Here is a 13,386-nt window from a genome sequence, read left to right on the forward strand (position 1 = left end):
TGAGCCAGGATTGTATGCTGATGGGGAGACTCCAGCTAGTTGACTGGAAGGGAGGGGGAGGAACCTCCAGCAGTACTGTTCGGTCATCTAAAGGTGTTGATATCAGTTACTGATCTCAGGACAATATGCGTTGCTTGTGGAACTGTCTTCCATTTCCAGCAGCAACTCTGGAGCCTTTGAGACCTAACAAACTCCTCACTGATGACTGACAATATACCTTAGGCTTTTGCTGCAGCTCACTGCCTCAAGATTTTATTCTTTGGGCTTTGGAGAGAAGCAGAGAGCAAAGCAACTGCAGCTGCATCTCAATTGGAAATATAAATTGGCCTGAGTGCTCAATCTGAGAACATTTAGTGTCCATAGAAAGTTGAAGTGATTAAGTAGGCATGTGATTTATTTGCTCCTGAGCTTACCAAAATGATGAAGCTTTGACTTTGCCAGAATATTTAGGGATGTGTTCTTCACTTCTAAAAATGGTTGTGGTTTTGGACAACCAAATATCATATTGTGGTTTGGTGAAAATGATTTAATTCTTTGAAAAAATATTAAGGCCTGACTTTTTTTACCTGGGGAAGGAAGTCTTTATTTGTTTTCTGGGGATGTAATACGTAGAGTGCCACTAACGGTTTTATTTTGTTTTCTTAAATGTATGAAGAAGCTGAACAAAGGAGATAACTATCAGTTCCACAGCTAGTTTGCTTGCTTTCATATTTGCAGGCAGTGCTTCTTATTATTTGGTCATGAGATAATATAAACAGCCTTGTGACAATATATCGGAAGAAGAGCTTCCTTTCCTAACAGCAGCTTGACTGACTTAAACCTGTCAAAATAATGTTAATAGCTGATTTACGTTAATAAATCTGTAACTACTAATCATTCTGTCATTTTTTTAAACAGAGCAAACTCTTGCCCATAGCGTATGGACTAATGCCAGCTTGTTGAGTTTATTGATTTAGTAGCCTACAGTATTAATATGGTAATAATATCGTTGTTGTGTTAACCCAAGTTTTTCTTCTTCATAATAGCAGGTGCTCAAAGTTCTTTATTGTCATGATGAATGTTTTGTAGTATTTATATTTGATGGGTTCTATTAATGTTGGAGAATTTTTGTGACAGAGTTGAACATGGGTTATTACCACTTAAGTATTACATGCAAGGAGAAAATAACTCTTATGTATTCTTAAATCACTCTGTCTTATTTCCCAGGTAACATGCATGTGTCACTGGCAGAGGCTCTGGAGGTTCGGGGAGGGCCATTGCAAGAAGAGGAAATATGGGCTATTTTGAATCAAAGTGCAGAGAGCCTTCAAGAGCTATTCAGAAAAGGTAAGCATTTATAAATACCGATATATACAGAACTGGAAACATCTTGGTTATGTTCACGTGCCATATAAGTAAACTCCCTTGTTCCTCCTAGACTCTAAATCCAAATAGTAACTTGCTTCTAGGTTATCTTTGGGTAAAATGCCTAGCTGCACCCTGGCCCAAAGGATGTTTTCAACCATCACTTCATGTTCTGTCAGGACCTGCAGCACATTCAGTTTCATGTGGTAACAACTTCACTTTGATAGGAAGCTACCACAGAGTCTTTGCATTATTTTAGACTCATTGAAATGAGATAGAAACACAGAAAAAATGATAAATAAGTCTGAGACCATTGGAGCACTTTGGTCCTGAAGGGGACATAGAAACAGGTATGGTACAGTGTAGTCATGACCAGTCTGCTCTGAAGAGATTTAGCCTCAAGTGAGGCAAAGGGCTGAAAACTTGAAAACTGAAAACTTGACCAAAGGGCTGGGTATCATTCCCCAGCATGCAATTAGCACGACATATATAGCAGCTGAGAGGAATGTGGTGGCTTGTTGTACTCTAAAGGAGTAGAAGTATCTCTTCTCCCCCATCGCCCCGAATTAGTAGGCTGTAAGTTGAGCATCTGCAATACTGCTAATAATTATATGTTTTAGCACTAGGTCTAATAAGTATGGAACGCTTCCTCTTCGTTACAGTTCCCTTTCTTTTCTTTAAAATTTGCAAATCCTTAAGCCCCTTCCCCCATTTTTCTTTTTATAGCAATAAAAGCTTAACTCCAATATTGAACTTTGTTGACATCTTTAACCTGGCCTCAGATAGAGTATATGTTCCCATAATATATCTTCATATTTCAGCAAATGGGGGTCATCTCCTTATATCTAAGCATGCATATGTAAGCTTTTTGAGTTTTATTCAGGAAAAATTAAAAGCTCACACTTTGAAAATAGCTGTTGTTTTGCCGCATGACTATGCAAGGCGCACATCTTCATTATTGAGGGCAAAATTTATTGTATCTTTTGCGTGTGTTTGGCTTACAATTTCATCAAGAGTCAACATTTAAGTTGTTTGGGGTCTTTTGTTGGTTTGGTTTTTGGTTTTTTTTTTTAAGATTTGTTTTAGACAATCTGTCAAGTCAGACAGTAAGTCTGTCTTGTACATTGGACACCCTCTGAAAGTGTTCTCTGTTGGATACTTCACAAAGACTCCAAAGAAGGCAAATGTGGGCAGAAACTGCCATACGGTGTTTGATTTCTAATCAAGCTTGACTTAGCATTATAGATATGAAATTTTATCAATTTCTGTGAAATATTCTTTGGTAGGCAAATTATGGGTAGTTTTGTTATGTCATACAAATTTCCCTTTTCCCCTTCACCAGCAAGCTCCCAGGCCATGTGTGGTAAGAAGTGTTCCCTATTAGGAATTCTGAGTTTATTGTTGCAATTTGACTGACTACCCTGTCCTTCTGCTTGTATTGCAGGAAAGGGAAAGCTGGCGTCTTTCCTCTCTCTTTCTCTCTTTGTTGTCTCTCAGACAGAATCAGAGGAGTGATTTTTTTTTTAAGAGGGCAGGTTGTTGAGACCAGTCGAGACCTTAACAAAAGAGAGATCTTGAATGATCAGAGGCTTACTCTTGTACACTTTACAGGAATCCAACACATTGAGCTCCATCTTGAAATCTACCTGAAAGATCACAGTAGCATGAGTATATATTAGTGAAACCACTTAAGACATTATCCTAGGTCTAAATTCTTTTCAAGAAGGAAGCCTCCACTGAAAATAAGAGCTCACCCTTTCTTGGCCTGAGAGTAGTGCAGAAAAGAGTTATCATAATTACTATGAAGGCTGCATACAAGCATTGAGAATGAGAACACAGCCCTCCTTCAGAGGGACAAGTACTGAAATATGAGAGCACAAAATGGAAATCTGCCCCAAGACTTCTGGTATGTGCTTTTAAGGTAAGGGAATGTTTGCCAGCCAAGACTGGCTAAGTTGGCAGAAGCTTCTGGTCTTACTTCCTGTCAGTGAAGACCAAAACACAAATTCAGATAAAATCAGTGCCAGAAGAATCTGTCTCTTCTTGGAGATGAAGCTGTTTCATTGAGTCATTTTCTGCTAATTCAGCAAAGTATTTTCAGTTGCATGCTATTAATTAAACTGGGATATAGCCCAGCGGTAAAATGCACTTCAAGAGACACCCAAATGAAAGAGCTTTACTATGTAGCTAGGGTTGACAAAGGCAATCTAGTTCCTCCCAGCAAGATTAGGATAACCAGTCTTTAATGAAGATTTGGCTTTACCAAGAAACCTTTTTGGTCATCCTGAATATCAGTTTCTGTGCTGGCTTGTAAAGATCAGTTGCAGAGATGCAGGAGCAGGGAATACAGAGGTTCCTGTAGGCTTGTCTGACTCAATTTTGTTCTTTATTTGTGGAGGACTTGTAGCAAACAGGGAATCCTAGAGAAATCCTGCTTTCCTTGGTCAAATTTCAGACCTAGCGTACAGCATAGAAGAGCTATTCTATGGCAGAGGGTGAGTTTCTAAAGTTTTACAGAACCCAACCAATTGCTCCTGGGCAGAGGGCAGTGAGGCAAGCTCCTAGCTTCTGCAAGTTAACAGCATGCTCAGCTCTGACCAGTCTCAGAGATGCTCTTTTCTTCCTCCTTGCATAGCTCTGTAGTCCCTGAACATGTTCTGTAACAAAATCTAAGCTTTGATGAGCATTTTCTGTATTAAGTTTCTTTAAAAAAATAAAATAAGGCATATTGTTCAACAGTTTATGGTCCAACTGTTTTGCAATGAGGGGGTTAAAAAGGCCATGGAAATCAACTCTTAAATTGTCATCTATTGGCAACCTCCCCACACCAGCCCAGCAACCACACACACTTAAAGGAATTACCAGCCCAAGTAACCATTTATTTATTTATGTAATCCTGGATGAGTTTTGGTAGCCTGTTTGAAGTTGAGAATCCTTGCTGTTACTCCATCAACTAATAATGTGTTCTTCAGTTGATTTGTTACTTAAACTAGTTCCAGGAAGTAGGGAAAAATGGCCAAAACAAGCTTCTGTTACAGATTTGGTGACTTCTTGGTTTATAAAAGTTCTGCATATCTTTTAGTGAGTGTATCTTCTTATCCATCAAACCACTGAATAAAAGCAGCAGAGAATGAAAATCCATGTCTTACATGGTTAATCACATATGCCATGTCTAATTCGGTGACTGATAAGGAAATGTGCATATTTTTATGCTTATTTGTATTTACAATTCTAACAGGTGTTGAACTCCTTAAAAATACTTTGGAAATTGATTTCAATCATTATAAGCAATGAAAGATTAGATTGAAAAGCCCAGTTACTAATTACTGATTTAGAAGATCAACTCTGGTACCTGTCTCGTCAGCATATTATAAGCTGTTAAATAGAGGAGAAAGACAATCTAGTACTCAGTTGCAGGTCTGACATCAGTTCTACTAGTGATGTTGAGATTAATCTGGAGATTTGAAAAGGCCGATACCAGACCTGCCCTTCTCTTACATCTGTTTAATTATCTGCAATAACTATTTTGTTGTTGAGAGGGTGTATCAGCTGTTTCAGACATGCTGTATCTTGTATTCAGTACTCCATGAGGTCAAAGGAACAGGTCTTTGAAGTGAAATATCTTAAATGTGAGCATGTAAGTGTAAGGCGCATGCTGTGCTCTCTGCTGCTGAGAATTATAAACCAGGCGTCCCTCTAATTTGGTAGGTTTAACTGGAAAAGATTTATCAAAACTTGAAAGTGGGAAAGACTTCATATGTCACTTAGGCCACTCCTATGCTAAAGTGTGTATTGTGGATTCTGAAAATAGTTGGACCTTATGTTTCAAGACACGTTTAAAGGGAGGAGGAAGAGAAGGGGAAAAAATGAGTCTGATAATGGAAAGGCAGGTGGAGCAAAGAAAAAAAACACTTTACAAATTGACTGTCTTGCAAATTTGCATATGGGAAATGATTTACATAAAGAAAAGTTACATCATCTGAAAGTGGATGTGAAGAAGGACAATAGTGGTTTTGGGGGACCTGTAAATCTTGTTGACAGTCATTCTATTGCATCTACTTAGCTTGGGTAAGTATAACGAAAAGAAGGAAGGCGAAGTGTGAAAAGTGTTGATAGGACTAGCGGTGGGTATCAAGTAGTTGTAGACCTAGTTGGGATGGAGGGGGAAGTGGATTGTTTTGGTTGACAAGAGGGAAAATGCAATAGCAGGGGGAAAAAATAAATCCTCATTTTGCAGCCACTCCTTGCTGGCAGGTGTTAAATGATTGTTTTTTTCCTTTACCAATAACTGCTGAGGAACAATTTTTTTCACTTTCTGGTAACATTTGATCTTTTGGTTGCTGAGAAGGAAAGAGATCAAGCTTTTGTGGGTTTCGGTGATATTTTTTACTTCTTTTTTTTAAATCCCCCTGCCCCCCAAGTGAGGCTTGGTTACTACTCGATCTCTTTCCAGACGTCTCTGCTGGATGTGGTCAAGGTAACAATAAAGTGTAGCGTGGTGGTGTGCTGACTGGGGAGCATCTGCAGAACAACATTGGTGGTCTCGGAAACTGATTGTTCACCCTTGCTCCAGTATTCTCAGGAAAGAGTAAATTTCAGTTAGCCTCTCAGTGTTTCTCACTGTGTTGCTGGTTTCCAAGTGGCTCAGTGTCACACCAGAGCTCTCTGCTCAGTCCCATCCCTTTGTGCCCAAGGGAGAAGGAGCTTCCCCTGCACACCAGGATTGCAGGGACATGCTGCACCGGCTCAGAGGAGTATAGGACTTACAGTGTAAGTGGTTCCTTGTGCTGGCATGATCCTGGCCTGTCTAGAGATGCATCGGTGGTTTGCCTGCCTCCAACCTGGCCTAAGCATAAAAATCTTCAGGTTCCTTTGTGCTAGGAGAAATCTTGCTTCTTGCAGGGAGAGCTCTAGACCGAAGCAAAGAGAAAGATGAGACGAGTGTTGAAAACCTTGTGTATGTTTTTGGATTGTTCTGTGCTTTTTTTAAGGTTTTTTTTTGTGTGTGTGTCCTGAAAGCTGAAACGTACATCACTTCTGACTGTTTTTTTGCTAATGGGTGCGGCCTAAGAGAGAGTAGGAGAAAACAAAACTGAAGGAGATTGAATTGTGTATGTAGTTTGGGAATTCAAAATTACCTGCCATCAATATTGTAAAATGGATCCATTTTAAATTTCTAGGTGAACTTACTGTCTTTTATAATGTGGTGGGGTTTTTTCATCTTTGGAAGCTTGTATCCTGTTAAACCATGTAAAGGACTGTTTCAAAAGTCTTTCATTTGTTTGGCCAGGGCTATGTAACTGAAGATTATTTCAGGTTTTATTGCATTTAAAACCAGTACACTCACTTTAAGACAGACCACACTATTTATCTCTGTCTTGGCACTGCTTGATAAACTGTGCTCTGCAAGTGTTTTGTTACTACGTTGCATAGTTCTGGAGTTAACTCAGAAGGCGGGCAGCTCTAGCAGCGTTGAAAACTTACTGATAGAAGATTGTCTGGGAGCCATATCCTGAATTCCAGTGCTTTTAGAAAACGGGGGTTTAATTTTTTTTTTTTTTTTTTTTTTTGTCATTTCCCCTTGTATTTTGGGGAGTATGTTTCCCTTACTGCTTTCTTCTGAAGGTGTAAACAGAACATGACATGAATATTATGACTGGAAACCAGTTTCTGTTGTTTTCCTATGGTCCCTGACTATTTATGCATTGCCATCTTTGTTACTTTTTTTTCCCATGGTACAAACATGTGAAAGGGTAAGAGAGAGTTACTTAAAAATATTTTTCTTAGGTTAAATCTGCATAGTAGGAGCTTTGAGACAGTTATTTTGGTTTATGATGCATGCCTCAAGGAAGAAAATGGAGAATGACTTCTTTAATTCTCATCCTTTGTAACAGTCGATTAGATTCCCAAAGTTGTGATGTAGGCAGTATGATCTGCTGTATTAGTTAAAAGCTACTAGAAGAGGAAGCTAAAAAAATGTCAACAAAACAAGCTTGGCAAAATCAGCCCTTTTTCTAAACTTATAATTAAACATGTTTATTGTACGTTGTTTCAGATCATGAAGATTGTTGAGTGTGGATGGAAGTATTTTACGTGAATCAATAAATTCAGCCTTTACATCTGTAGGGGACAAATGCATGCTCCAAAGTTTGTTTAAAACAATATTGGGAAGACTTCAGACTAAATGTGGTTGGTTTTTTTGGTTTGTTTTATTCTTTGTTTTGTTTTGTGTTTGGTTTTGGTTTGGGTTTATTTTTGGGGTTTTTTTTTTTGTTTTTTTAGTTGTTCTTAAAACTAAATCATGTTTCTGTCTTATTAACTCTTGTTTCTGTAGTATGTTTCAGAATATGAAGAGTTCATATGTATTTAAAATCTTTGTCATACAAAATGTTAAGTTAAGGATAAAGCCTCCACATTACTTAAAGTTCCCGAGCTGGCACTTTTAAGCAGAAATCTTGTAATATTTTTAAAATGTTAATTTTTTTATATCAGTGGTGTATACACACAGAACTAGTAAAAAAACCCCAGTCATTACCTGCAGGGTTATTTTTGGAAGTTGTTGGCCAACTAGGGTCATCTTTCTAAAAATGTTTTGCTATATAATGTAATATTTTCTTACATATGTATAATAGGAAGGGTCTTTCCTTCTTTACATTTCTTTTGTTTATCGTCTGAACTTACTGCCACAACAGTGAACACCAGTTCTGGTTTATTTCAGAGGAAGTAGGGTTAGAGGTATAGTACAAAATGTCATCTCTTGGGACTGGGAGGAACAGATAATGGTTTTTTTTATTCTTAATTAGAATTTTATTTAATTCAGTTGATTGAAGTAAATTTTCACTACTTTCACCATACATGGTGTTTAAAGTTCTTGCTGGGGGATTTTTCTTCAGCTCACCTTATTTTTAAATCTACGTTTTTGATGGCTTTTTCACAATATGAGATATTTCTAAAGTCCAGTTTTGAAGTTGGCCATGGTAAGAGAAGGTGTCTGTAGAGGTAAAGTGATTTGCTTCATGCCAAGTGTCTTGCTACACACTGTGGTGAAACCATGATCTCGGACATGATTCATTATTTTTGCTACTATATCAAGCAGATATTTTGTTGTGGCCATTAAAGAGAGTGATTCCAGGCTTAAATCTTTTTGTAGCTAGGACTCGATTGGATAGCTGTGGGGAAGAGGGAAAATGTGTACTGCGGTGTAAGGATTGGTAATTACTGTCTGCATAATATTTAGAATTTCTTCTCTTGACCGAATTTATACGATGTTGTTCAAGTAGTTCAGCAAATGCAATTCGTTGGTTGTTGGTTGGATTTTATTTTTTATAACACCTTGATAAATTCAGTATTTGGAAGTATTTGAAGTCACACTGGAGGAAGTCTAGAAACGGATACTTGTACAGCTTTAGTTGAGCTGTGTGTTTTATTTAGTTTAGCTTATATTGACATTGTTAGGTTCAAGTAACATATATTGCTTTGTCCCTTGTGATTTTACTTACTGAAATAGGATAGGAAAACCCCCTGAGATATTGTCTACTATCTATAAGAGAGATATAATGTATGGTTTTATATTTGATATTTTTAGGGTGTTTTGGGACTTTTTGTTTTGTGTGCGTGTGACAAAGACCTCTGGTTTCAGTGGAGAGCTCAGCAGTTCTGTGTGAGAGCTTAAATTGGTTTAGCCTACATGATCAGAGATACCATCTATCAATTACTTATTTCTTTTGGATCCAGGCAGGAAAGCCATAGAAATGAAATACACTCCCCTGAGGCAGGAAGACTGAGACTCTCTTGTATGTCATAAAAAGCAGAGCAGAGGGAAGAGAGTTCTGCACTGTGAATCCTAAGCTTGTCATACTGGCTTTCAGCAAAACTCACTGGCGTTTTAAAATCCATTAGAAAAACTGTAACAAACTGCTTTGGTTCTCAGGTGATTAAACAACTTGAAATAACTACTTGAAGTAGACTCTGTAGGATCTCTCAATTTCTAGAATGTTTGTTGCCCTCAGTGGCATCTCTTCCTTTTTAAAGCAAAATTCTGCATAGCGATTTAAGGTCTGTTAGAAAAAAGTGTGTGTTAGTCTTAGTCTGAAAAATGAATTATGGAGTTCTCTACTGAATGATATCTCTTGCACATGTTGGCAGGAAGGGAAACTTTCTGAGCTTCGGGATCTAAAAGTTGGGAATGTTTTTCTGGATAATTGTACTACCAAGTTATTAGTACAGTTTTGCTTTGGTATCACAGAATGTAGAAAGCCTAAAAGCAATTTCTTAGCTTTTTCGGAGGAAGGGGAGTTGAAGAAATTGAAGGACTTATTTGGTAGATCCTTTTACATCTGATACCTGCAAGCAGTAATTTAATACATTTGCTAGGAGATTAGAAATATTCTAGATTACAAGATAATTGAACAGGCTAGGAACCAGCACTGTAGGAACATCCTGAGCTGATAGGACAGTGGAAAATGTTGTTAGTGGCAGAGCTGAAGGAGGAAATTATTATGCGGCTGTTGTTGCTTACTGTGTAGAGGGAAAGACTTATCATTCAAATACATGTTTCCTTAGATCTTTGATAAATCATGTAGCAGAAAACAGCAACTGCATGTTTGCCTATGGAAAAATAAGTTAACTTTTATTTTTACTGAGATAAAAGCTTATGCCTCCTTCAATGAAATTGAGTTGATTTACTGTTTGAGGTGTAGAAAAAAATATTTTGACTCAAGGAAATGGTCTCTGTTTTTCCTGCCTTAGTTAACTTTTACCTTCAAGGTAGATTTTGGGGTTTAACACCTTCCCCCATACAAGCAGCCTGTTTCTCTTCCCACACCCATCCCAATCCCACCCCCCCTTTTTTTTTTAGTAGGTCTGTGGCCAGAAGTTTGACAGCAGTATTATCAGACATCAAAAACCTAGCTGTCAAATTGCATATTCATGGTGTAGGAAGTCGTCTTTGTCACTTTTGGTTCTCCGATTTCAGTGCTTGCTTTGCTATTTTCAAGTATTATTCACAGGGTTTGAATGGGTGATCTTACTAAGGTTTCAGGTTTATTCTTTGCCCACTTCCACTGCTGCCTAGAATTATTCTTTTCTTTTTCACTTTTGAAATATTTATTTTTTTCCTTTAGGCTAAAAATGACTTCTGTGCCCCAAAACTGTTCTATTTTGTCCGGTTCTATCAGCTACTTTAATAAGGAGTACTTCGTCTCTCTACTAACTTTGTCTTCTCTCTTCGGATCATTGCTGCTGCAGCAGTGTTATATTAGTGTAGCAGTTAACTCCATTCTTATTGTAGGAATTAGCCTTAATGACATACACACTACAAAATGTGATCATTTTATATGTCAACTGTAACATAAATGAAATAACCCAAGGACAGGAGAGCTTGTGACTATTTTAGCAGTCTCTTCCTGAGCTTGCTGGTATGAATAATAGCAAAGAATAGTCAAAAAAGATAGATGTTACTCCTTAGTGTGATTAAAATTGAGGTGGTGGTTGTGGTTATGAAGTAACACAGGTGGAAAAGGAAGCATGAATCTATTCCAATAATAATATGTAGACTGATATTAAACGTGTTTTTGAACAAATAAAATAACATCAAGCAAGGGCATCGAAAAACGTCGTTTTAATTTCAGGTTTTGGGTTTTTTTTTCCTTTCAAATACAGCTGATCCTACTGCTCTGGGATTCATCATTTCTCCATGGTCTCTCCTGTTGCTTCCATCTGGCAGTGTATCATTTACTGATGAAAATGTCTCCCAACAAGACCTGCGAGCATTCACAGCACCAGAGGTTCTGCAGAACCATTCCCTATCATCTCTGTCAGACGTTGAAAAGGTACAGTACCTCTTCCTTGGCAGACAGCTGTTGTCTTTTGCTGTTGATCCCTTCACAAAGTAGTTTTAAACTGTCCTTTTTATTTCCCTGTGCTTCTTGATCTGTACGTGTAATTATTAATTTCTTTTGTGAGCAGCGGAGGGATCCTGCTACTTTATTTTTGTCCGTAAAAGTGGAATAGTGATTATGGTTGTATGCACTTATGAAGAAGTATCTATGTGTAGGTTCCTGTCATGTGTGTGCTACTGACAGCCATACTTGGGCAATTGCTGCACAGAATAACTGACCATCGAACTAGTAGTAAGCAAGACTTCACCTTCTTTTTCTGAAAGATTTCAGTGACATCAACAATTTTAATTTTTTTAAATTTTTTTGGCCAAGTGCATCTGAGAGGTAAGTAAAGGAATTACTCAAGCAGTCTAGGGCTTCAAAAAATGGGATATTCCTGCACTCATCTCAGAAGAAAAAGTTTGTTTTAGTTAATGTAAGTATCCCTCAGTTGTATGGAAAATTGTTCCTTTCCAACTTCCTTCTTTAACTCTTCCCCAAGGGTAGATGCTCAGGCAGTTAAGGTTTGCATATGTGATCTCCTCCAGATCATTGGTAAGCACAGTCAAAATGACTAGCTCCTCAAATGTTTTCTTAACAACAATTGATTGCAAGTGGTAAAGCTGTCCCCAGAAAACCATTCCCTTGGCCTAGTCAAAGATTTTTAGAGGTGGGAATAAGAAGGAAGCTGAGCTCTATTTCCATCTCCTTTGCTTCTTTGGATTGATAATCCTTAGAAAAGGAAGCTAGCCACAGCCAGTGTTGTAATCTGGGAACAATTATGACATTTGGCAGTCTTCCTTCAGGAAGAACAGCAACCTGCTCTTACTCCAGAGGAAACTGGTATTGGTCAATTGCTATTGTGTGCACAAGGACTATTAAAACTTGTTTTTCTGTGTTGAATATTTTGTGTTTGCAGCTTTTTTTCTTCTAAACCTTGTATATAGTCAGTTTTCTTTAGGACTATATCAGCAAATACCGAGCAAAAATCACTGTTTCCTCAGTTACTCACAAGCCCTTAGACATCCTTCTTGTCCTGCAGTATAGTCAAAATTAATGGTATAATAAAATATGTATATAATTTTATTTATGACAAGACTATAAGCAATTAGCAACCTAGGTTGAAAGTTTTAATAGAGAAGTAAAAATAACACTGACATCAATGCAAATTTGGGATCAGTTATGTAGGATGCAGCTGCCAAGCTTTGTAGTCATACTGTTGGAATTGTTTATCGTCTTTCAAGAGAGACAACACTGTTGAAGACAGTTATGTTCCCTCTAGTGCCAACTCTGAAGCTAATATACAAACCAGGCTTTTAAAAATGCCAGAAAAAAGTTTTGAAATGACATGTTTGTGACCTTCATCAGAGCTGATTGCTTTCTTTGTTCTGTGCTAGTATTCATTCAGTATGTTACTTTTTTCTTTTTGAAATAAATAGAGAACTGTTACTGTTAAAAGCCATGCTATGATGTTTCTTTATCTTAATCTTTAGGAAGGAAATACTCAGAGGGACTACTGTGGCCTATAAACTCCAGCACAGAGCATGTCAATAGGCGATGACCAAATACTGGCATTCACATATGCAGCGCTGATTAATCCTCTCCAATTATGATTCTGTGAAATTTATTTCATGGTATCAGTATAACCTTGCTTGCTGGAAGGTGATGACAAAATTGAGACTCTAGGCTGCAGTAATTGTGTTGCTGTTTTCATTGGGAAACAATTGGATGTGGAAATAGACAAGCTTTGGCTTTAAGCAAATTACTCATACAGTCATGTATAAACAAAATAACACCCTTTAGCTTGTGGTATTCATCTTTAGCATTAGGTTGAAGCTTCAGGCTTTGGGCTTGAGATGCATTAACCTGTTTTGTGTTTGAACTCTGCTTGATTTCTGCGTGTGTTTTGCACACACTGCAGGGGGGAAATTAACTGTTCTGATAGCCTGGGATGGTGCAAAAACATTTGAAGAAAACTTGCTGCTACCATTCTTGTTCTCAGTTTAAAGCCTTGTGGATAAATCACATAGCTGTTCTCCCAGTCTGGTAGTCATGTCTGGGTGCAGTGAAGGACAGCCATAAACTGAAGATGGGATCTGTGAGTTACTCATCCTGCATTCGCTCATGTGAGACCCTCCAGTTGAATTCTTAGAAATATACCATT

General features: G+C 37.8%; 1 protein-coding gene across 1 annotated transcript in view; it reads left to right on the top strand.

Moving 5' to 3' along the window:
* Positions 1-1,211: 1,211 nt before the first annotated feature.
* PTPN13 (protein tyrosine phosphatase, non-receptor type 13 (APO-1/CD95 (Fas)-associated phosphatase)) overlaps positions 1,212-13,386 on the top strand; it is a 99,447-nt gene continuing 87,272 nt past the window's right edge. The window contains exons 1-3 of the mRNA XM_010564435.1: positions 1,212-1,326; positions 1,542-1,550; positions 11,005-11,174. Coding sequence (XP_010562737.1) covers positions 1,212-1,326; positions 1,542-1,550; positions 11,005-11,174 — 294 coding nt within the window. The remainder of the gene's footprint in view (positions 1,327-1,541; positions 1,551-11,004; positions 11,175-13,386) is intronic.

The sequence above is a fragment of the Haliaeetus leucocephalus genome, unplaced genomic scaffold (assembly GCF_000737465.1).
Source record: "Haliaeetus leucocephalus isolate CR32 unplaced genomic scaffold, Haliaeetus_leucocephalus-4.0 Scaffold178, whole genome shotgun sequence".
In the NCBI taxonomy this organism is placed as follows: Eukaryota; Metazoa; Chordata; class Aves; order Accipitriformes; family Accipitridae; genus Haliaeetus; species Haliaeetus leucocephalus.